This window comes from Seriola dumerili, unplaced genomic scaffold (assembly GCF_002260705.1).
Source record: "Seriola dumerili isolate Sdu_G_001 unplaced genomic scaffold, Sdu_1.0 BDQW01000088.1, whole genome shotgun sequence".
Classification (NCBI taxonomy): domain Eukaryota; kingdom Metazoa; phylum Chordata; class Actinopteri; order Carangiformes; family Carangidae; genus Seriola; species Seriola dumerili.
In genome coordinates this window covers 6,245,401-6,270,496 of record NW_019174343.1, presented here as the reverse complement: position 1 = coordinate 6,270,496, position 25,096 = coordinate 6,245,401, and the positions used below count along the sequence as shown (strand labels likewise).

Sequence of the window (25,096 nt, the reverse complement as noted above, 5' to 3'; positions counted from 1 at the left end):
AATACTTACACATTCATCTTTCCATACTATATTTATAAAGTATATATTTTATATTTAATCTATTTGTATTCCATTATTATTCTTATATATTTATAGCTGTATCATTTCATTTATTTTGTCTTATTTGGTTGCTATTATTTTAATTTTTGTTTGATTTTTATTTATTTTAGAGGAAATGACTCCATTCATTAGATTACTTCTGTTGCTCTTCCCAGTGCAGTGCCTTGTCTGTTGCTGAACAGGCAGTGACCTCACGGCGCCATATTAAAATACTCCCTCCTCTTTGCCTGTGAGATCGTAGCTTAGCAGCAGCAGCTAGCCGCCAGTCTACTTTTTACATCCACAGGACTGACAGAGGGCAACGACGTGATGGAAATTGACTCGCTTCAAGAGGCGCTCAGAGGTTACTTCAGTTTATTTCGATAGTTTTTGTGTTCATTGAGACCACGTGTTATACGTGTGCTTCCGTAATTGTTATATAATAAAAAATAAACGGATTGTAGCTCACAGGCTAATGTCGCTTGCTAGTTAGCTAGCTAGCGTTAGCTAAAGCTAACATTACAAGCGGTTTCACGGAAATGGTTCGCTGTCTGTTCAATACGTTAGCCAGAAAAGAAAGCTAACTAATATATCATGCTTTTCTCCATTCTTTCTTCCAAACATGTATGTATTTGCTTGGTATTTGACTGTTTTCTGACTGATATCTTTGGCTGGGATTAAGTAACTGGTTACTGTCACCGGCTATTGGTAGACTGTTCGCCGGTTATGCTGTTATGGCTAACTTAACATGCTAGACAGTGTGCTAAACCAGAGCTAGTTGCAGTTGGCTAGCAAGCGACCTAGCTAGATTTTTAGCAACATTAGCCCGCTATGTTATGTAAATAGCTAACGTTAATGACACAATGTGGTTTTCTTCAGTTCAAGTCTCGTCAGAGACCTGCTAACAAGCCTTTCTTACTTGGCTAAAGCAGGTAAACTGTTGGTTAACCTAGATCAAATCAAAGCCTGTTGATCTCTGATCTGTCTGTAACATAATGTAAATGTGTTAATTCACTTCGTGGTTTATTTTCTCTTCTCAGATTTTGATAAGAAAGCAAAGAAGGAGGCATCTCCTCTTCTGGAACAGTTTCTATGTCATATTGCCAAGACAGGAGAGACCATGTAAGTGAAAATTGCAGGCCTGATAAATTTCCCCCTCCTTACTACTACTACTACTACTACTACTACTACTACTATTACTGTTCTTCCTACTACTACAGTGCACACACACTCACAAATAAATAAACACACATATTTTATTTCCTCCGGTAGAAATGTTTAAATTGACTATATATAGCATTAACTGAAGTTATTTTTTATCTTAATTTGGTGTGTAATTATGATGCCAGTGTAACAGTATTTTCATGTCTCTTTTTTAATAATGTTAAAGTAGGTTATGTTGCATTTAAGCATATATACCTGTGTATAGTTTAATGTCTCTGTTTTTCCTGTATTCTAATGTTCTGTCTTATTTCATGTTGAACCTTGCGTGCTTACTACTTTCCCCTAGGGTTCAGTGGTCTCAGTTTAAGAGCTACTTCCTGTTTAAATTGGAGAAGGTGATGGATGACTTCAGAGCCTCGGCACCTGAGCAAAGAGGTCCTGCAAATCCCAACGTGGAGTCGATTCCATTTGAAGATATGAAGGAGAGAATTCTGAAGATTGTGAAGGGATACAATGGGTAGGTGCCCAAATAAATTAGTACATTTCTGTATGGCAGTGATAGTGACAGGCTGACTGGATGGATTGAGAATCGGGACAAAGCATGTCTGCTTACCCGTGATAAACACACTCCATGGATAGCTCACCCAATTTGCTACATAGACATCTGTACTCAATAATTATTAAGGAGTTTTTGTTATGTGTTATGACTACAAAATTCTATATTATTGCTTCTGTGTCATTTTTGTGACAGAGGTGCCATCTTATGAGGCTTTTCATCGTGTCCTTAATTGTATGCAAGGTTACATCGTCTATATCCAGCAGTTTTATTTGTGCATGTGCCCGTAAGGCATAACTATTCCATACAACTATTCCAGATTGTAAAAGATATAAGCCAACTCAATCTCAAATCAAATTCACTCAATATTTCATCAGCGATGTCTCACCATCACATGCCCCACCTCTGGAGTGTAGAGGAGAGGGCCAAACTGTAAGCTATTGACACTAGTGGTCAGTTGTGGAGCACACTGCAGCTGTTGAAATGCTAGAATATACTGAGTCCTTTTTCAGCTCAACCACATTAGCTAGGCAAACTAACTAAATTATTATTGTTGGTGGTAGAAGTCCAATATAACATCAGATAGCACTGAGGAACTGCAGAACAGTGTGTCAATACTTTTTAGTAATATCTTATAATACAGACCATATATCACAAAATTAAGTTTTAATATAGTATTCATGTATAAAGTTATTGCAACGAACACTGAGACAATACAGTTATTGTCACACGCTGTCTTCTCCAATCTCCTGACACCACATGTATCCATAATCAACTGTGACAATGAGAGAAACACCCATATGCTGGAGTTAAATACAGTGTTTGTTTTTTTAGATATTTATCGTGTGATTTAATCAGCTATGTATATGTCTATAGCCTATAGATCATATTACATAATATATAACATGCATAACATTTTATTATGGATCCTATGCACTGTTTTATTAATGAGGCCCTTGGGCTGTATCGAAAATCACTCAGTTCACTATGTAGTGCAGTTTATTTACCTCTTTTTATTTGAGTTTCCAAATTCTTCATGCAGAATTCATGCCCTATATTGTTCCCTAAAAGTTCCCGAGTTATTAATTCAAGATCACAGGACTGTTGATTCTTTCAGCTAAAATACATTTAGTTTACAAACTTTTACAAACTGAACATCACAACACAACAGTGCATCACACAGTGGAATCACTCTGTCGCTAAATTAAAGCACGCTGAGAAAGGAAAACATAACGGCACACAAGATGGACAACAAGTGTGATTGCCAAACTAAGGACAAAGTACGAGAAAAAGAACTGCTGAAGGAAAACAAACGACTGAGAAATGTTCTGCAGAGTGAACGTGCCTCCTGCTCACAGTGGGAAGCCAAACGTTGGAGTTATTAGCGAGAACTGCAAAGGAGAAAGATGCTCTGGAAAAAGAAAATCTGGAGCTCACCGTGTTGTTGCTGAACGAGGAGAACATTTTCTCTGCTCAGCTTCAGCTTGAGTTATCCGAGACAAAGACGACATTGCTGGATTTACAAGATGACATGATAAAACTTCAACAACACTGCGAGGATATGAGGAACACCCTAGAGTCTGAGAGTCAGACAAATGATATCCTTTGCTAGGAAATACAACACCTTAAAGAAACACAAGAGAGATGGGTGGAAAATGCCGGCCAGACAACAAAAAGTCAGAAGAGCCAGGAGCATGAGGACAAAATGAAAACCTGGGAACAAGAGAAGACCTTGTTCCTCCAAACCATCGACAACCTGAATTTGACACTGCCACAGGTGCACAAATCACTTGGCAGGAACCAGGTAGATATGGCAGCTCTGCAAGAGGAAGTCTCAATACTTAAAACACAAAATGGCTTGTGTGGAGGAGATGTTGGTGAAGGAGGAGGTGGATGAGGACATGGAAGAAGTGAGAGCAGTGTCTGAGCAACCACAGTGTAGACCACGTGTTGAGCTGCCTGACCTGCCAATGATACCGAGAACAACGAGACATTCGCGGTGGAGAAGGTTCATTAACTTATGTTGTGGCTCACATCTCAATTTGTCAATTTATTTTATTTTTTGGCTACTGGAAGCAAAACAAACAATTTACTAACTAATTTACTGTTAAAGGTGAAAATATACTCAGCTGGAAATTTATTAGATGCACTTTGCTTACATTCTCTCTCTCCCCCTTGCATTCTCTCTCTCCCTTACATTCACTTCCTGCTACACCCCACCCTTACATTCTCTCTTTCCCCCTTACCCCCCCTCACATTCTCTCTCTCGCTCCCCTTACATTCGCCCCCTTTACATTCTCTCTCTCTCCCCCCTTACATTCTCTCTCTCCCCCTCTCTCTCTCCCCCCAGAAGACAGCAGATACAACTGAAGTTGTAATGAACTTTACAATCCTCTACTCTGAAGTTACAACAACAGCATGTAAATAGCAGCTGAATTAGTCATCATCTATTTCACACTATCATAAAATAAGATTTAAAATTCAAGTTACGCACTTTGCAGTCTGTGCATACAACTGATAATTACTAATATACACTCAGTTGTTTACTATATGAAGATTATAATCAGTTTTTATTAACATTGACAGTTGTTGACTCAACTTTATGATCATTTTTGGGATGTAGTGTTATAAGCTGTATTGCATAATACAGAGGTGTTCCTGTTATTTAGACTACTTTCACTGATACAAATGGGGTAGAGTCCTCATTTAGCATTAGTTTGGTGTTGCCATATCTTTTCCAATATCGGTTATCTGTCTCCTTTATTTCTAATAACCATGAAAAAACCATATAGGTCGATCCATAATATTTAGCAGCACTTTACCATCACGGAAAGTCTCTTCAAATTTTTGACTGTTACTGTACATTTTATTTTTCTTTTCAGCTGATGCACATCTTGACACTGATTTCTCTCCCAAGTTTTGCAAGAAACTAAGATAAGAGAGAGAGGGAATTCAGGTAGTACGGCAGCTGAGCAAGAGTCTGAGTAAATATACCTGGAATAAGACTAATAATCTAACAAAATGTTGAATAAAATAATCAAGAATTTAATCAATCAGAAGGTGCCTGTGATGTTTGGCTGACGATCTGTAGTTATTTGGGTCTGCTGCAGTAATGTAGATTGTGGAGTCTGACTGCAGCAGGTACAAAGGACCTACGGTAGTATTCCTTAACACACTATGGGTGGAGGAGCCTGTTGGTGTAGGCCCTATCATTTACTATTGAACAGAACGTCAGGGCATTTTTTTTTAAACAGAATATCACCTGAATGACATGTTTTCTACGTGCTGTATATTGATTTTGCTGCACTTTTCTCTTTAGAATCCCATTTACGATCCAGCGCTTGTGCGAGCTGCTCACAGAACCCAAGAGGAACTACACAGGAACAGATAAATTTCTTCGGGGGGTGGAGAAGGTAAGTCTAATCAGTGTGGATGATGTTTTTTTTCCTCCTTCCTTATATCATTAACCTGACGCTGCCTGTCACTCATTTGGCAATTCTTGTTTCCCTCTAGAATGTAATGGTGGTAAGCTGTGTACATCCAACCTCAGAGTAAGTATCATGTCCAAATGAAGCACTTAACTAAATACACAATAACTAAATAATAGGTTTAATATGGAAATTTGAGAATTATAATTTCTACTGGATTAAAAATTCTGTTTTTGTTTTTCTGAACAATTTTCTGCAGGAAAAATGGATGCAGTGCCATCAATAGAATGAATGGAGTTATGCTTCCTGGGAACACATCTGCTTTTACAGAGAGGTTGTGTTGAGGACATATTTGGTCCTTGATTCTAAAATTCATATATTGTAAATGACATTGGATAATATTTTCATTTTAATAAAAAAAGCTTTTTTTCACTCCTGTTCTATTCATCTTGACTGTCTATTAGGAAAGTGAACGGTCCGGGAACTCCCCGGCCGCTGAATCGACCGAAGGTGTCTCTGGCCAACTCACTAGCAGCTAATGGTCTGCCAGACAGCACAGACAACAAAGACCTCAACACAGAGCAGGAAGGCGACAAAGACTCCAGGTATGTCAAGCCACAACACATCAACAAATCTGTTATTCGTGTTCAACACAAATAAACCCATTGGAATCACATCCATGTCTGCCGTTTCTTCTTTGTTTGTCAGTGAGGTTTCGGCGTCGGGAGGCTCCCTGGGGAGCTCATTGAAGAACAAACACCCAGACGCAGAAGAGGATATGGAAGCCGAACAGCAGGAGGTGAAGAGACTTAAGTTCAGCAAGGATGAGGAGGAAGAGGAAGATGAAGAGGATGAAGAGGAAGAGCAGGACGTGGACACACTGAGGCCTTTGCATACCACCTGCCTCTCAAAAGAGGCAGAGGCCATGGTCCAAGAGGATGAGGAAGAAGAGAAGGTCGCATACTGCAAGGATAATGAAGCTTCCAGCAGTGCTGCTGCAACTGAAGACCAAGGCAGGTTTTTTTTAAATTTTTTTATTTTATATATATATATATATATATGGTTGTTGGTTTGTATGTGATGCTTTTAGCAATGCTGAGGTGAAATCATGGTATATGAGGTGTCACACAGTTAGGTTATGAAAGACGGTGCAAATTGCAGTTTTAATGGCTAGCTTGGCCACACTGGACCAAATATAGTCCACAGGAAGACTAAGATTACAGTTGTTGGATGCTGACAAATCAAAGCAGATATAATCATACTGTAGTAACAGAAACCTACCCAGAAAGCCAGGTTAGACAGGAATGTATGCAGTTTGTTCACAAGAAGATTCTAATTTCTTCTTGCCCTTCTTGCAGGTTCAATTCATTGAGATAATGAAAAGATGTGTGTTACAGTTTTGTACACCATCTCATCTAAAAAGTAGATCTGCATATTTGTGGGTTGGAAAGATCTGGTATGGCATTCCGTCACCTTCGATTAATATGTAAACAAAGCTGAGTGTCTAAACAGAGCGAGACAGACGAGCAGACATGTATACAGGCAGGAGAGAAGCTCCCCCCTCAGCAGTTCATCACACAAAGGCGGTGGTCCTTTTAACTTCATTATTTCGGAAGAAGCAGCACCACGCATTATAAGCTCAACAAACACAAGCTCAACATTATAAATTAATGAGGTTAAACCAGTTTTCTCTGGTTTAAAGCGCGGGGGTGTTGTGACTTTATGGCATTTTCAGATTGTCGTAACGTTTCACATGGCCAAAGTGTTTGCCTCTTGTGCTGTCACTTTTCTCAAAGAGACCCTCGTAGCTGCAGTTTAGGAAAGGCTCATTTCAACCAGTGCTTACAGTGTTTGAAAATGCTGTTGCATGCTATGCTGTCAAAACAAGCACAAGTTTTTTTTTCTCTCCTATTGTGAGAACATGTCTATCAAAATCAGAGGATCAGCACAGATGTTGGTAACCTCCAGTGTCTATGTCTGATGCATAGACTGTAGGTAGACTCGTAGGGCCAGGTATGATTTGCATTCACATGTTGAAATTAAAAGTTCAGCTAGTCAGGTAGAGATGTTAAAGCCAAATGTGGGCTGTCTTTATACTGAGTCGTTAAGCACTTAAGAGGGGTCCAATCAATATTATCCCTGTGATATTCTGGATTTAAAATACTTCTGTAATGTCAATTTAATCTGACTTCTCCGCGGTAATGAATCAGTGAATCCATTTTGTAAGCTAATGTGAGTGAATTTGACAAGTTTCGTTGAATGACAAATTTAGTTGTGTATGAAGTTTGCTTCCTGATGAGAAGGCAAACACACCAGTTATTCATCTGTCTGTAATTGTCTATAAAGATCAGAGTAAATGCCCAGTCTGAAGAGCCCTTAAACACTTAAAACTGTTGTATTATAACAGTTTTCCACTTTTCTCTGCAGAACCAACAAGCAGCACACAGGCTGAGATGTGTGCAGGCTCAGGTGAGGAGGCGGAGCAGGCTGAGAGGGAGGTGCCGTGCGGCTCCCAGGAGGAGGGCAGCGACATGGATCAGACAGAGCAGCAGGCACCTGCAGGTGTCCTGGAGAGCCCCGAGACCAGCAGGGACAGTGAGGAGAGCAACAGTGACCCAGTCAGCAGCAGCAGCAGCAGCAGCAGCAGTAGCAGCAGTGGTAGCAGCTGTAGCATAGAGGATGGCGCAGAAGCAGCCAGAGAAGACGTAGCTCTTGCTCCCTCCAGCAGTACGACTGAACCTCCTACAGAGGGCGCCATGGAAAGTGCCATCTTGAACACTGGGACCACTGAGGAGCCTATGGAGCAGGACTAGACTGAAGTCCCCCCTGCAGCCATGTGTGACCATAAACCAGCTTGTCCTTGAATCCAGCTTGACTGTCACTGGGAATGAGGATAACTGCACCTCGTACACAAGACGAACGCCTCGTCCCGCTTTTGGACACTCCTCCAAAATGGCTACCTGGCATTGATGTGGGCATACAAATAAATTTTCATTTGAAGTTTTTTTTTTTTTTTTTTTTTAACTGGAATATTTTATTGATCCTGTGTTTTTAAGTTTACCTTAAAAGGGGGTTGGTTTCAGCAGCATTGAGTTTCTTGGCTGTTTTTTTTTATTTTCTTCTTTTTTTGTGGTCTATGGGGATGTTTGGGTTCTGTGGTGGTCTGGTTCTTTTCTTATGCCACACTCTCCAACCATTTGGACATTGACAGGATTGGTGGTCTAGGTTTTGTACCCTTTAAGCTCAGTGGACCACACTACCAGGGTCAGAACAGGGCCATACCAGCCCTCATTATTTATGAGATTGTTCAAATATGAGCTACTACCACCATTTCTGTTCCTGACTGAAGTTCATGTAAAATATTCTTTAGTCAAGCAATGACCAGAACCTAACACCCCACCACTGCTTTGTTGTAACGCCACCAGGCTCCACCAGGCTGTTAATCAACACGTATTGTTTTAAAATTTACATCTCCATCCTTGTGAGATGGGAGACAATTTCTTTCCATTGTCTTTATATTATTTTAGCCATATTTTTGCAAAGATACACTACCAATCCCACTGAACAATACTATGACATGCTACCTTGTAGAGGCGTTCTCTGTAAAATGATATATTTTGGATGCATAAAACCACCATAATTTATATGATCATTTCAATTCAATGAGTTATTTTGGAGTATGTTTTTGTTCTGTCTGCCAGTTGTAGTTTCCAAAACCAGCTGTAAGTACAAAGATGACCTCTGCTTTCTTTGTATCGTGATGTCACCATGTTGTTTCACCGACCGATATCCAGAGCAGTTTCTGGTTCCAGTTCTACACCTGTTTCTGCAGCTGTACTTTTTGATATTTAGAATTTTAAATTTCTGTAAAGTAGATTTTTGTAGATTGTAATACAGTATGTGTTCACTGCCTTTGTGAAACCATATATAATTGTATAATTTCTGTGTATACTCTGAATGCTTTTGCTTTCAACGCGGTATTCAGAATCAGCAATAAATGTTAACATTTTTATGCGTGATGGTCTTGCTTACTTGCACACAGCATCTCATTTACTCTCTTCACTGTGTGCATTAGTAATGTCCTTCTTGAACATGCTGGATTCTGTACTTCTCCGCAGTGGTCCAACAGACCAGTTTCACAGCAGACATTTTGACTTGTTCTAACAGAAATGCACAGGTGTATTTAATAACTTTAATTATGCTTGCAATCCATCTATGCTGGTTCACTGGAACGGCAACCGGAACCATTAACAGAGCAGACCCATTAATGTCGTTAGTAACACCTGTGCTTTTCCTGACATGACAAGTCTGCCATGAAAAAGGTAGTTTCAGAGTTTCAACCATGCAGTCTTTTACAACTGTCTTTTTGCTTTGGAAAGACATATTTTATAAGCGTTTCAAAAAGCAACACAAACCTTTGCTGTGACCCAAGTCCATTCTGCATACTAACTGCTTACAGTATGTGCTAGTGTACTTTATTGTGTTGCGTTAATAGAAAATGATACTCTAAGTGCATCAACAGACACCAAGCTTCGGTTTCAGTGAACCACTGTCGGGTAACAAATCTTTTTTGTCTTCTATGATCTTCCTCAAGCTGTCCTACCACCATCTGCAATTAATTTAATGATTTACAGCTGTTAGAAGCTCACGATTGCTTTGTGGGACACTTTTACATTCAAAATTAAGTGCTCTCTAGTATGACATAACGACTTTGGCGACTTAGGCCTATATGCTGTCACTGGAAACAATACAGACTCGAGACCTAGTCAGCATTTTATGTAGCATGGAATAGGGATGTGGTTAGAATATGCCTTTGCTTGTTTATTGTAGCCCAGATGTATTTTGCTTTCACAGATTGGTGAGAAGCACAAAAGACTTTCCTCACAGACGTTATGACTCGTCATAGCAGGAAAAACGCAGGTGTAACTGATAACATTAACAATGGCTCTAATGTAAAGCAACCCAGTGAGCCACGCCATGTAGCTACCATGCGCAGTGCCAGAACCATGGCAGTACCATATACCGTTAATGAAATGCAGCCATTTTAAATGTTATTAGCTACACCTGTGTTTGACAGGTAATTTCCTATATTAATCATCTTGTAATCAGCTTTGATCTCCACAAGCACACACTACTTCTGCAGGTAGAAATGGTGCCACTAAAATCTCATGCAGTAAAATGAGGTGCACTCACAGGCTTGTGTTTAAAAAGGAAAGAAAAACAAGGTTTTGCTAAGTTTTTCTTTCAGCATTAGCAGTAGTTGCTCCTTATTATTGCAAGTGATGAACCCATCAGCATGTTGTTATATCCCTCCCTGAGTCACACACAGAGGACAAAGGAAAGGTGTGAAAAATTATGGAAGCAGCCTATTTGAGTAGGGGGCAGCTTGAAAATCTGTTACACGGTTTTGGCCACAATCAAAAATATACAGAGGAGCGAACCGTTGCTCATTAAATAAAGATGACTTTCCGTGTCTCCTTGTACACCAAAGCTCAGAGAGGTGTTCACTGTTGGTCAGTTTACACCACCATCTGTCACTGCTGTTGTTAAGACTGCTGAAATTTGCCCAGGCTCTCAGAGGAAATAAGAAGTGGACTGCATTAATCCATGCGGTGGTGTTTAAGGGCTTTGAGGACTCGTCTCCAGGGAAACAAATGCCAGGTCAGGAGGGGATATTACAAGCGGCTTGACACCAAATGATGTTTAATCTGACACCGGCTTTACGAACAGCAGATGATATGGACAGAGGAGGATTGCGATTTCAAGCTTTCACAATCTTTTTTTTTTCTTTTTTTTTTTAGAGACATCAGTAGCCTAAAGAAATGTCTGCTTGACTCACACTTATTATAAAAGCGGTTTGTATCACAGTTACTCCTCAGTTCATGTGTCATTACTGCACTTGAAAATTTTGCTTTGGGCTCTAAATTAAATCTGTGCTTTCTTCTGCGCCTGCAGCCTCAGGGGAGCAAGGACTGTATTAAGCAAGGGATACAATTTTCAATAGGTAAATACACCAGGCTGCTGTCAGAGCTGTGATGAAAAAGGATTATACTTTTGAAAAATGTTGTTGAAACTAAAGATGTTGGTGCTTTAAGTTGCATTCTTTTTCGAAAAATCTGCACATCCTGTAAATTCTATTATCATGTGTGTATCCTGTTATTGCTACAGTTGTTAGTTGACTTGAGTTATAATAGTCTATGTAGCGCGGCTGGAGTCATAGCTGCAATGAGTAAAGTGAAGTCTTTGATCAAACTAGTCAGTAAAATAACTATGAAATTAAACTCCCTTTCATTTCGCTGGCAACTGCCCCCCAGGAGCCCCCAGCACTGGACTCCTGGGGGCCTCTGGACTTTCACTTAAATCCCACTTGGCAGTTCTACTTGAGTTTCATACATCCGCACCTGCCTCAAGAGAGGAACTTTTTTAATGGAAGTGTGGTCCGCAGCAGCGCATAACAAATCACACTAATTGTCTCCAGTCATCATGTTAAGTGGAGGCACTTGAGTGTCAGACACACTCGGTGACTTTGACAGGATTAAAAGAAGAAATACATCAAGTCTTAAGAAAGTCATTATAACACAGGAACTGCTCTTGAAGTGCATTTGAAAATATTATGTGGTTCAACGGGATTGGAAAAGTTCACAGTTCACCACCAGTCATGTCCTCTCTTGACACACGCAATCTCCATGTCATCCAATAGAGGGTACTGTTTAGTTTCCAAGCCAGACCAAACATGCTTATAGCCTGCCCTGAAATCAGGATGCAGGCCAAGTCCTCCTGCTCCTGCGAGTGAATGCAGGGTGTGACACATTCTGCGCGCCTCCTTGAATCGCCTGGAAAGGCGCACATGCAGACATCATGACCTCCTTCCATCTCCATCCAGCGCTGCCCGCAGGATGAACCCTCCCCTCGTCTAGTGTTGTTTCTCTGGGAGAGGACTTTCAGAGCACGCCGCCTGTGAATGCTTGTGAAATGAGTCTGAGATCACATGGCCATCTTCTATTTCTTTATCCTCCAAATGCCAGTGAGAATGTTGGTGTCTAATGCTGCTGCTCGGTTTTAACCTGTGACACATTTATCACGCCTCTTCAAAAACCACAGACATGAGATCGACTCCCACGTGTCTCGTTTCTCACGGGAGAAAAAAAAAGGAGCTTTTGTCAGAGTGATCTAGAAAATGCTGCTTGTAAATACTAGCTTTGAATCTTGCATTCCAAGGCTTGCTTTAAGTGTTAAGAAAAACAAAAAAGGAGAGAAACAGATTTTCTCTGTAAGGTTTGTTAGTGTCTCTGGTGGGGGTTGGTGTCAATGTCAAGTTACATTTTTTTGGCACGCAGCAGGGTCACACATTCTGAGCTGCTCTGACAAAATGGCAAACACCAGCAGTGGGTGGGTGGGACGCTGTTCAGTGTGTTGGCAGACTAGAAAAGTCTGGAGGGGATGAAAACATTTATCCCCCCCCCCCCTGCAACTTCAAGAATACCGAGCACAAGCGCACCTAAAAATGGAGGCAGCAGGGAGGCTCCACCACAGGAGGCCTCCAGACAGGCTTCACAAAAACCGCCTCGCAAAGTGGGGACAGTGGGAAATACTGTGTAATGTTCTGAAGTGGTCAGTGGGAAAAAGGTAGAAATTGAATTATTCTGATGTCCGGGCTCCAGTGAGTTCGAGGAGTGGATTTTCATGAAGCTCAGTGTGGGGGCGGCACGCTCAGCGGGGCCCAGCCTCAGGTGGTTGCTATTTTGAATTTCCACTTCTCTGTAAGAATGGCATCATCTCAGAGAAAGAGAGACAGTAAGTGGAAGACTGCTTTTATTTAGTCGGCGTATTTGTGTCATTTCCTATCAGATCAGCTTCCAGGCCTGTCAAATGTGCCGAGTTGAGAAATCCATTCAAGATATAAAACATTACATGAAGTGGTGACATTTATGGTTGGCAAAAAAAAGTGTTGGCTGTAAGCCTGACAGGGGAAATCAGGACACTGTGACAAGATCCGTACACAAAGGAGAGATAGTGTATTTGACTCATACAGACTTGTTTCCAAGTCATGCACCATGGTATGTCAGACACAGAAATACTCAAGCGAGCATCTAAGACAGAAAAGTATTCCAGTGGCTACCAGGGGCGTGAAGGCCTGTGGCAGATGACTATATTTGATTAGCAGGTCAGAGACGTCCTGTAGAGCCAGGTCATGTAGGACTTAACAGGAAGAAAGTAAATATTATAATATATTATTAATATTAATTAATTTTATAATTAATATTGTTCAGAGATCAGAGAAGGTGTAACCTGATCAAGTCAGCCTGCTGTCGTTGGCTCAAAACCTTCTTAGGTTGACTAGTGAGACACAAATGCAGTTGTTCTGCATCTGCCATGACAGGAAGTCTCTTTCTCTAGATCAGCGGATCCCAACCTTTTCCAACTCATTGCCCACTTGAAAATCTCAAAAATCAGACCATAAAACAATGCATAGGCCAAAATCAAAAAGTTGGGAAGCACTGGTCTAGATACTTTTTGCTAGCAGTGTTGCTCATACATATTTCAAAAATTGTTTCCTTGAAATTTTATACAGATACCCACTGTTCCCCACATCATCCTTTAATGCCACCACAAGATTGACATTTTTGTTTTTATGTGAAATGTCTCAACAACTATCAGTTTTCATGGAATTTGGACATTTACAGTATGTCCCTGACTTTAAATCTGGCACTGTCCAATTGCCAATTTCTTATAATTTAGTTTATATATATATATTTATAGTTTTTATTATTTCAAACATGGCACAGTACATGGTACGAAACAGCTGAAGAAGTACAAGATGCAGAAATTAAATCAGTCGATAAATAAATCAAATCAGACAGTGGACTGGCAAATACGTAAAGACACAGGGGAATCAAATATACTGAATAAGTGTTTAGATGTTGTGTATAGAGTGAAAATAAATACAGCAGTTCATTTGGTCACAGCTTAGTATTGTCTTGCATTAATGCTCCTAATTGTAAGTCAAATGGAACACAAAATACTTCCAATCTCCCAATGCCACAGGCTTTTGCCCCCCCCTATCCTGCCCAACATTATCTCTCAAGTGTCGGATGTCTGGGTGATTTTCAGTTTCTCAATATAATTCTGGCAGCTGAGACTATCCCAACCATCAGAACTGAGAATGCACATTTGGTATTTCTGTTTTATCTCCTAATAGACACAGGCGTGGGGATACTGGTGACCAACCACCAAAGAATTCCAGCTCTTTGTGACAAAACAGAGCGTTCCCATAGGAGATGCAGAGAAGTGCCCGTTTCTTTTTTATATTTCCAGCATGTGCTGTTGTCAGTTAATCCTATTTTGAAAAGCCTACATGGTGTCCAGTAGAATTTTATATTGAATAAATGTCCCTTAAGTATTTAGCATTCCTGGTCAGAGACTGTTTCCGCTTGTTCTTGTACAAATCACAGTTACAATCTCTCTGTCAAATTATCCTCAGATGTACCACTAATTAAGTAAATTGAGTTATTATAGAAAATTGACACTTGATGGTTGTTTTTTTTTTTAAATATTCAGCAATTCTGCCTCATCTGACTGGAACCTACTAAAAATGCAATGTCTGATTTGTAAGTACTTCCAAAAATCTACCTTTTCTTGCAATGTGTGCTTTCGGTCTAATTCAGAGAATGGTATCATCATTATCAATATAAAGATCACTTAATGTGTGGACACCCATCACTTCCACTGTCCAATTTCAACTTTCCAACACTTTGTTTTATGGCCAAATACCTGCTTAACTAATGACACCAGCCTCACCAGTCAATAAGCAAATGGTAGCATGCTAAGATGCTGAACAAGGTTAACATTTTACTTGCTAAGCATCAGCATTTTAGGAGTATGACCAAAGTACAGCCTCTTAGTCTTGCTGGATGGTTGGATGAAGACGGTTTTTTGTCATGTTGATGACATAGCTCAAAGGTCAAAAGGTCAAAATCGGCAATGAATTAGCCAGAGCGGCTAAATGCAAACATATTTGCTGTGAGAGCTTCACCACCAAAAAGACAAATTTCTGTTTTGCCATTGTTGAGTTGCAGGAGATAGTGTGACATCCGCTTGTTTACATCTTTAATGCATCCACAGAGTGAATGATGTCCAGTTTTTCCCCTTTTCTGCCACCGTGAAATGTCTCATCCACCAATCTACCTCCAGTTCTTTATAAATATAAGTAGGTATCTCTGTTCTGATACTTAAGCAGTGACAACATTTAAATTTTTATTTATGTCCATACTAAAATATCCATTTAAAACGGGAAACATGACCAGTATTCATCAGGTTATAGCCTCTCTGCAAGTTTACTACACTCTAATGAAGTATATTAATTGACTTTCCTCCCCATGCTGGCAGCGCGGGGCCTGCCTGCTTCCCCCAGCCACTCAGTCTAATGGCACTGAAGGGCCTTGTTTATAACAGGCCCATGCTTTTAGAGGCCATTTCCAGAGATGCGACCTGCTCTTTGCGCCAGGTTGTAATAAGTGTGAATGGGAGACTAATAAAGGTGCAATTACAGCAATTGTGTGTTGATGCGGTGATACTGCAGTGGGATTGTATATGTGCACCCTGCAAGCTGAGGAGGCGGGGTGCTTCAATGCTTTATGATGATGACGATAATGGATTGTTAGGCCACAGTGAAGAGGCACATGGGAGAGTGTCTGTCTGACCTGCTGCTCTCTTTCCAAACAAAGGCGGACATATATTAATTCTTCAGGTTTGTGGATCGAGTGTGTTTGGCAACATAAAGTCAGAAATAAATAAGAAAGTGGCCGTGCACTTTACACCAAATACAATGAATGTTTATGTATTCGAGCTCCTCAAAAACAGCCAAATGAAAGAGACTCTTTTGAGGTGGCCACTTAAACTGTATTGATTTCACATTCAGCTGGAACAACATAAAGTTGAAATGTAGCTCGTGAGAACATGCTATGGATGGTTGAAAACTGAAAACAAAGAAAAAAAAAAAAAAACCTGAGCCATAAGTACAGCTCATTCAACACAGCAACAGACCTCTTGTCACATTTAGAGCTGCTTGTTGTATTCTCAATCAATAGGTAGTAAACAATAGTTACTCACCAGGCCCATCACACAGCTGAGAGGTCTGGAGACCAGCATTTTCTGTAGACGACTTGAGTTTCTAGTGCTAGGTCATGGCACATACATTATAAATGAACACTCAGGATGGAGGTAGTAAATATTAAAAGCATCTAAATAGTAGGAAATTCAAGCTTCAGCTTTACCTCATGCTCTCCAGAGATTTTTAATAAATGCTAATGGGTCAATGAAAGCTCCACAGACGTACATGCACAAATACACAGTTTGACCATAAGTGCACACAGTGTACCTCACACACATGCAGTACAGGTAGACAGTGCTGTATGAATATTAGCGAATTGTTAAGGCTAGTCTGGGAACCAAAGTGCACAGAGACAGGAGAAGGTGAGTTTGAACCAGGGATTATTTATTAACACTTTGGTGGCAGAGGAGCACAATGGATGGCCAGAGGGGAAATGGGGCTGAGAGATGATGAGCAAGGGCTGAGGCGGGGGCAGGCGGCAGGAGGTCAGGATGCAGGCTTGATCTGCTTGAGCAAGCTGGTGTCTTTGTAGAGGTGGAAGCAGGCAGAGTGAGTCCAGAGAACGGGGAGGCAGAGTGGATCCACTGAGGGATTCAGACGAGGCGGGAGGGAGACAGTGGCAGCAGTCAGACCGGCGAATGCTGCAGGGAGAGGGAGACAAGTATTAGCGAAAGGCTAACGCTATAGAGAACTGCTGAATAACAAGAACAGCTGGAATGTGACTGGCTGTGTAACAGAGTCTATTCTCTGGCAGAGTGATGAGGTTGGAACCAGGTATTTATAGCAAAGCAGCTGGTGGCCTGATCTCTCGCGCACCTGTCTCCACTCCTGCAATCAAGCACACATAAGACAGGAGCACAAAAAGAGAGAGGGAGAGGGAGAGGGAGAGCGGCTGTCAGCTATGTGCATGTGGTAGCGGAGTTGAGGGCCTGACAGTTTAAGTTGGTATTTCCCGCTACTTGTCACCATGTGCATGTCTGAAGGAACAACATGGTCCACGAGGAGGTCTGTGGTCTCCCTAGCTGTGGGAACTTTTACTGTTAGATGAAGGGAGATGGTTGATGAAATCTGAGGCAATGTGGGACCAGGGGGTGACTAGGGACTGTCAAGGAATGAAAAAGACCAGAGCTGGGTCTAGTGGACACAAAGGACCTGGCAGATATGAAGGAATGGGTGTCGGCCTCCATAGTAGGCCATCAGAGCAATGCAAGTGGCTGGTTTACACAGGATTACAGGTGAGGTGAGGGGACAAACAGGCAGTTGGGCAGAAGGATGGGCTGGGGATCTACTCCTGCCTCCTCAGCAGTGTGCTGCGGTTACAGGGTAATGGGCTTGATGTTGTGGGAACCAGGTTGATAGGTCAGAAGTGAATTTATTTGTTTTTGTGGTCTATCCACATGATGAAGGGGTTGATCAGACATTACCAGATATTCAAAATGGCCTTCGGGGAGTGTTAAAAGCTGTTTTCCACTCATTTCCCTCATGGATGCAGACGAGGTGCACTGTGCAGGTCCTGTTTAGAAAAGACGGAGGCACCATGGAGGAGAACAAAAGCTGAGCTGATGAGAGGTAGTGGGTATCAAGCGCACACAAGACAGGAACACAAAAGAGAGGGGGAGAGAGAGAAGGAGAGCGGCCTGATGGGGAGTTTTGTTCACTTTGTCAGAATGACAAGACTTTTTTGTATAATTAGACCACAGTTTGAGCACATTTTTTTATGCATCTGCAAATGATGTCTAAGTGAAATCTTTCAATTACAGCTTGTATCATGCTGAGATTATAATTCCTTACTCCAGCAGTTCTCAATGTGAGCCTGTGGGGGTGGGGATGGAGGGGGGTTGTTTAAAAATGAGGAACGGTTTAATTTCACCATCATTTCATGTAGCACATGACATTGTTAGCTTTAATCTTTGGATTAACATAAACGTTTGACATGGTCAAATGAATCATCTTGGGCTTTTAAAAGCTTAAAGCTGTATATCTGCTTTAAAGCCAACCTTGGACTAGGAGGTGAGAATACTCAGTAGCAAAGCTCAATTTACAAAGTGGAGTATGTTGCAGCACCTAGAGACTGCAATGTACACTATACTGTAACAATATGATGACAATTCAGTCACTGAGAGTAGTAGTTTAAAGTTTATTCAGAGGGGGGGCTAAGGGAACATGAAAGCAATTGTTTGACATTTTGGAAATGCACTTATTCGCTTTCTTGCCAAGGTTTGATGAGAACATCGACACCAATCTCACATCTTGGCATTAAGTACGGAACCAGAGACAGCTTAACATAAAGACTGGAAGCATCAGCTTGGCTTTGTCCAGAGTCTCAAAACACACCTACCAACACCTCTAAAGCTCAGTATTTAACATGTCCTATCTTGGTTTGTTTATCTCATACTAAGCTCTGGTGTCTACATTGACCTACATGATTTAACTATTCACTAGTCAGTTATTCCCCACCTAGCCACAGCTTTGTACTAGTGCCAGCTCTGATTAGCATCCATTATCTCATGTAACGCTTGCCAAGAAACCTAATACACATTTCTCCCAAACCTATGAAATTTTTTACCCTCTTGGAAATGTAAATGCTCACAGCTTGCCAGTTAGATAAGGAGGTTTAAATATTATGCAGAAAGTTAAAGGAGCTATTTGTATTTTCAGCCAGCGTCAAACAGCTGTTTACTCACAGAAGAAATGTGAGTTCAGTATCAAACTTCATTCCTTTACTCATCAAGAGCATCAGTGGTTGAAAGCGACGCCAATAAAGGAAAGTCTCGTCACTTTCCCACAGGGACTCTCTGTAGCCTCCGGTCTGTCCTGAAGACGTAGCGGAGTGGCACTAGATGAAAGTTCACGAGGTTACAAAACACTACAGGCCTGTGGAATGGTATTACACCCACTAGGTCAGCAATAGGTCTGCACTGATAATCCACTGCTTTCCAAGATGTTTGCTGGGATAACTTCAACTTCCTGTTTCATAGGAACTTTGGATCTAGGAATGTTCATACAGTTTTTCATAGCAATCTGTATTTGTCTAATTATCCTCGACCAAAAGTTTAATTCTGATGATCTTGTACTGATACCCTGAAATGCTGTGATCAACAGTAATGGGTGGCAACGTCACCAGATCGTAGTCATGTTTGAAGAAAGACTCTAAAAAGTGCGACTCAGACAGTGACGAAAAGCCGCTTTGACATGACAGGGGTCTTCTTCTATTTTTCTGTGACTTTCCAAATCAGACTATCCAAAATATTACACCCACACTGGCAGAGCCTCCAGAAGCTTTTAGGCTAGCACTTTATATTGTCTGTGTAAAAGTCTCTGTATCTGAAACTCCAACCCAGCTGTCTTTTTTTTCCTACACTCACGCAGTCAGTCTGTTGTGATAGTGCTGCACTTAACACTTAATGATGTAGGTGTTATCAAGCACCTCACTCTCAGACTCTTTGAACACGAGCACTGATACACTCATCACAGCGGTGAGATAAAACCTTTGGATGCAGATGGAGATGAGGTGGTACAGAGGAAGGACAGCATGTCTTTCCCTCTCTTTCAACCTTTTTTTTTTTTTTTTCTCTCCTTCCTTGTTCTGTTGCTGCCATCCTGCTGACCGAAACCTATAATTTGGAATGTGGATAATGGATAAATTAGCTGTCAACCAATAAATCTGCAGAAAGGGAGCCACAGAGGTTCATGCGATCTGACCCAGGAAACTGCGCTGTGAGAATAGTTGAGCAGAGAGGGACGAGCTGTGGGAGGACGGACCGGCGTGAGTTACGGCTCCGCTGGGCCATAAACAAAACACAAGCAAAGGGGCCTTTGAAGCTAACAAGACCACGCAAGGGTCAAATACGTAGTTAGAGACATTTATGTGTCTTTGGCATTCAAAGAGTTGGCTTGAATTTTGCATTCATTAGATTAAAAAAAAAGCAAGATAATGAGAAAAGAATGTGTTCAAATAAAGGTAGAAAGTAAATTCCACATGAAAAAAATCTAAAATTCATGATTACAGAAAATCTAGTACAATATTTCATAGGCTTTTTTAATTGAAGAATTATATTTCTGATACATGTTATGTGTCATCTAACTTTTAAAAGTTAGTCCTGCTCCTGCCAGTCTGGTTAAGGTTATGTGACACATCTGCTCCTCTGGCTGACAGGATACTTGCTGCCTTATTACCTGCCCTGACCTTTTAGTCAAAGTACAAAGAAATGGCTCAAAGACAGACACATCAACAGGCCTGGGTACAGATAATCATGGTGCCACCGTGTGCTTGTTTCAGACCACAGTGAAGGTTGCCCAGAGTTAATGGGGAATCTGAACTTTCAAGTCTTTGCCTTTTTAAATCTTACACTTCTTTTCTCTCTTCATCAGTTTGTTTCTCCAGCTCCACAGACCTGGTTGCTGTTAGTTTTTAAATTTCACGCTAACATTACTGCTAAACATCATACCTAACTTTTTTAACAAGCTTTTACAGGTGTAAAAGGACATGTAAAGTAAATGGTTTTCGATTGACAGGATGGTATTACATGTATCAAAATGGCCATATGATCAATATTTTACTTCTGATCATTTACTCCATCCTAACTGATAAGGCAGGTTCGTTGTGTTCCAGGTTTGTGCACATTTTTTATCGTATCTTCTCTGAACAAGATGTTCCTGTGTTCTTTACCTGCCATTAATCATTGTAATGTTTCTGTGTTGTTCCATCTTGCACTTGTGATAAATCAGAATAGCTCATGGATTTTATTATTCATTTTATGTATGTGATATATTTAGTTACCTTTAGAGGCTGGCTCATTCATCCTGGTTGTCACATATGATTTCACCGCAAACACATTTATCTGGAGATTTGAATTAAGAGTGATAAAACAGCAGCACAATATAATGCAGTTGTTACTTGTTAAAAACAACAGCTGATCTGACACTTGTATTTCACTGTTGCCAAGTTTGACATTATTACAGCAGCATGAAAGATGAAGTCTGTCAAGACACAGATGAGAGTAATTTACAGTTCCTTACAGAGATGTGCATAAGCACATGGGGTTTCACTGTCTCGGTCCAAGGCTCACTCAGAAAATGCTGTTAATAAAAATAGCAACAAGTAAGCTGGTTTCATTGCACATACTATTGTTTTGTGGGGAGTCTTTCAACCATATAATATGAAAATAAATCATTCAGAAATAATTATTTTATTTAGTATTCACACAAACTGTACATTTTCGTCTACAAATTTCTCCTACAATAAATCCAATGCTATTCATATCTAGCAGGGATATCACATCTTAATACCGTCGGCTCAAACTACTGATCATTCATGCAAGTCAAGGTCAGACTGATTGTTCTGAATACAAATATCGGTTTATTAGATGTTAAGGAAAAATCTAAAACAAAACAAACAAAAAAAAACACCAATCACAATTGAAGCTACATTGTTCCAATTAGTAATGAGTGTTGGAAATGTATTGCCTCAAGTTATACACTTTGCAATGTTTCCATTTTCCACGTTTCACATCAGCAGGATTTTTTTAGGTGCAGCAGAGTTTCATTGTGAATATCATATTTTTTGGAATTAAACTTAAAATAGTCAGAGTGCAGAGACTAAAATGCTCTGAGGACATGGCTCCACATCTAAGTACAACATTTTTGACTGAAGCTTAGACATGATGGAGAGCATGAATATGTGGTTCAGCATTTCTTTCTTGTTTATCCAGCAGCTTGTTCTCTTTAATCCAAAGATGTGAGATGTGCTAACACGGTCTCTGCACCTGCTGAACTTGCTGGATTGATGTGGTGCCTCCAAGTAAAAAAAAAAAAAAAATTTAATTTAGGTCATGCAAAAATCAGCATCAACAACATGTTCTACTGTCATAGTGAATATAGGGACTCTGTTGGTAAATATGGCAATGTACAGCATTTTGTCCAGGCTTGTCGAGCAGGTACAAGCCCTTCGGGGCATCTCAGCTTCCACAGTGAAACAGCATCAGAATGAGCAGTGCTCGCAGCCAGTGGAGGAGAAGCCTCCTTATCAGTTAATGGATGAGTACACTGGAATGTCGGCCTGTTCCCTGCGACATTTAAACTGATGAGTCCTGCACTCAAGCTCAAACACAGGACTGTCAGACCGGTGGGGGGAGATGAACACTTTTATCCCAAAGATAATAAAAATACATGGGGGTAGCAAAGCCAAGTATGTGATCGACTAATCTCCTTGCTTTCTGTGGTGGTGGGGGGATATCCCAGAATTGATTGTGGGAGCTTTTTGTTTGCTTTGCATGCCATATTGTTATCTCCCATTAAAGAGTGTGTACAGAGACTTGTACCCAGACATAAATCACAAGACTTGGGTTCGGTCAGGCTTAAGGAGGAGTAATCAATTATACTCTACCAGACATGGAGGAAGAGGCTGCGCTTGCACCCCCAGCTGCTCTCATTATCATAATCATTCCCCTTAAGTGATGCAGACTCCATGAGACAAGAGAGGAATTCATGAACTATCTGACAACGAAAACTAACTGGAGACAGCACCATGGTATTCATGAAGGAATTGCAGCCCTTTAGCATAAAAGAGATTCTATTTTAAATAAGTCATGTATTGCCAGGTGTCTGTCGTAGTAATATAAACTGCGTGGTTTGGATATGTAGGTTTTACTGGAAGCGGTGACTGTCACATTGTGGTCAGTCATAGCTGGAAAAGATTCACATCAACTGATGAACCTGCATCATTGCGTGAAGATTTTAAAGGAGCACTTAACTAACTGTACATGTCAAAGTCAATTTATTGTATGTACTCAGTCTATGATAACGCTATCAGTGGTTCTGAGAAAGAAAAAAATAACTCATGTGACATCACTTGAGTAAACCCTGGTTGGGTTTACAAGGTACAACATTTTAATTCATTGGTTTCAAAATTTTTTTTTATAATTTTTGCTTGGAGATTGTATATTTTTAGGTCTTACTACTGATCTGTTGCTGGGAGGGTCTCATGAAATATGATAAGAAGTTGTGTCATGGGAAGTGTAGGATTTTTAGGACTAAAGATGTAGTGTCTTGACCTTTACTGATTAAATTTTTACCTCTTTTGTAAATCTGTGACTTGTAGTTCTTCTAATATTATCAAGGTCACAATCACAAATTTTGTTGAACTAATTTAATACAGTATATATTTTTTGGCCACTAGTACAGTTGATATGGCTAAAATGCTAGCCAATTATTTTCACATCCAGCAGTAATACAGCAACGTTAGCATTCATCTGGAGATGTGTTTCTGATGAGTCTAATATACACTGTCTTTCACCTCTGCTTTTTGGTCTCCACCAACTCCTGAGGGACAAATCTGGCTCGCTTTTGCTAGTTGCAGCTACCAGCTGTTGCTGGTAACAAGGTTGATGAGAATAGTGAGAGTGAGTTACAACAGTACGGTTGTGGGCTATAAATATTTAAAAAAAAAAAAAAAAAAACCTTAGCTGATAGATGCTAAAATGCTCCATAGAACTAAGGGGAAGTGAGTAGGGCAATAATTCTCTGTGGATGTATCACTACAGGAGCGACTCTTTCACATTAAACATACTGTAGTTATTTCATCCATTGTTGATATAGGGATATTTAATTGTTCAGTTTCAAGTTTGTAAAGTCATGAGAGTGATCAAATCATGTATTTTGAAAATGACACAGGTCATATCTGCCTAATTTGCAAATGAATCCAAGTGTGAATACAGTGTACATATTAATGCTGCCCTCGGTTGTTGCTTTATTAAAAAACAAAATATGTGTTTGATGGAAGGTGAGATGATAAAAGTTGTGTATCAGCAGAGATAGCTGCCTTTGTCCTCAGTAATGAGGCTGTGAGCTGCTAATTGAGGGATCATATGGGACTGAGGGTATGAGGTCCCTCTAACAGATGGTAGGAGTCTGGAGTCAGATAAATAATCCATTAGCCCAGCAAGGATATATTGCCATGTGAGGTAGCCTCATGCCAGCATGAACAACTTTGTGACAGCCACATAGTGTATTATGTCAGATCTTAGCAGTAAACTGATAGGACACTTTTCTTTGGCTGAGGAAGAGCAATGATGGATGGAAGCCACCACCGCATGGTCCATGTGAGGGAAAGGCTGTCCTGATGACAAGAGAAAACAAAAGATAGAAATCTTTGTTGTCAGCGTTCAGCTGTGTCAAGTCTGGACAGCAGGGATTGCTGCTAATTTTGATTGTGTTATGCTGATGCCAGCCTGACATGCTGTTTCCTTACTTGGGATCTGACATGAATCACAGACACAGTCAATAGACTTCTATTTGTCTCAAATCTGCTCCTATCATTACTGCGAGTTGGCAAATTCAGTTTGATTCTGTGATTTCATTAAGAATACCCAATTACCCAATGTTAAACTCTGTGCTATTCGAGATCTCATATAATTCCAGAAAAAACACACAAAAAAAACTACCTGACCGTAGCTCTAATTGGCCAAAAAAATGAAAACCATCGTGTTAACCATCTAAAAATGTCATTTTTGGAATTTTCATTTTCATTTTCTGACTGTTAGTTGGTTCATTAGCTCAGAGAGCTTTAGGTTCTTCCTTCAGTAACTTTTCATTGAGCCAAATGGTTTGATATTGTTGAACAAAAAAAATAAACAGAACAGTAGAAAGAACATAAAAAGAAGCTTTGGAAATATTGTGGCTGACTAGTGCTAGCCCAGCCCTGCCAGCTAGAAATAACAGCTAGCTTGTCTGCTACAGCAGCTTATTAACGTCATGAGTAATCACCAAATAGTTACCAAGCTTCCAGCCCCACCTATTTCA

The 25,096-nt window shown here is 40.5% G+C and overlaps 1 protein-coding gene across 2 annotated transcripts; it reads left to right on the top strand.

Moving 5' to 3' along the window:
* The first annotated feature begins 273 nt into the window (after positions 1–273).
* ppp4r2 (protein phosphatase 4 regulatory subunit 2) lies at positions 274–9,196 on the top strand. 2 transcript variants are annotated; one of them, XM_022745202.1, is made up of 9 exons: positions 274–403; positions 1,080–1,161; positions 1,550–1,720; positions 5,079–5,172; positions 5,273–5,310; positions 5,447–5,521; positions 5,652–5,792; positions 5,896–6,200; positions 7,615–9,196. In XM_022745202.1, the coding sequence occupies exons 1-9, from the start codon at positions 370–372 to the stop codon at positions 7,998–8,000; spliced, it is 1,326 nt and encodes a 441-aa protein (XP_022600923.1). In that variant the 5' UTR covers positions 274–369; the 3' UTR covers positions 8,001–9,196. The 2 variants fall into 2 exon arrangements, with proteins under 2 accessions (XP_022600923.1, XP_022600924.1); XM_022745203.1 differs by having other exon boundaries at positions 290–403; positions 1,557–1,720.
* Positions 9,197–25,096: the final 15,900 nt, after the last annotated feature.

What these genes read in the sequence shown, in the direction of transcription:
- ppp4r2 (XM_022745202.1), top strand. Translation starts at nt 370, where the DNA reads ATGGAAATTGACTCGCTTCAAGAGGCGCTCAGAG. An exon ending in GCCAAGACAGGAGAGACCAT is followed by an intron (nt 1,162 to 1,549) that starts GTAAGTGAAAAT and finishes ACTTTCCCCTAG; the next exon opens with GGTTCAGTGGTCTCAGTTTA. An exon ending in TTCTTCGGGGGGTGGAGAAG is followed by an intron (nt 5,173 to 5,272) that starts GTAAGTCTAATC and finishes GTTTCCCTCTAG; the next exon opens with AATGTAATGGTGGTAAGCTG.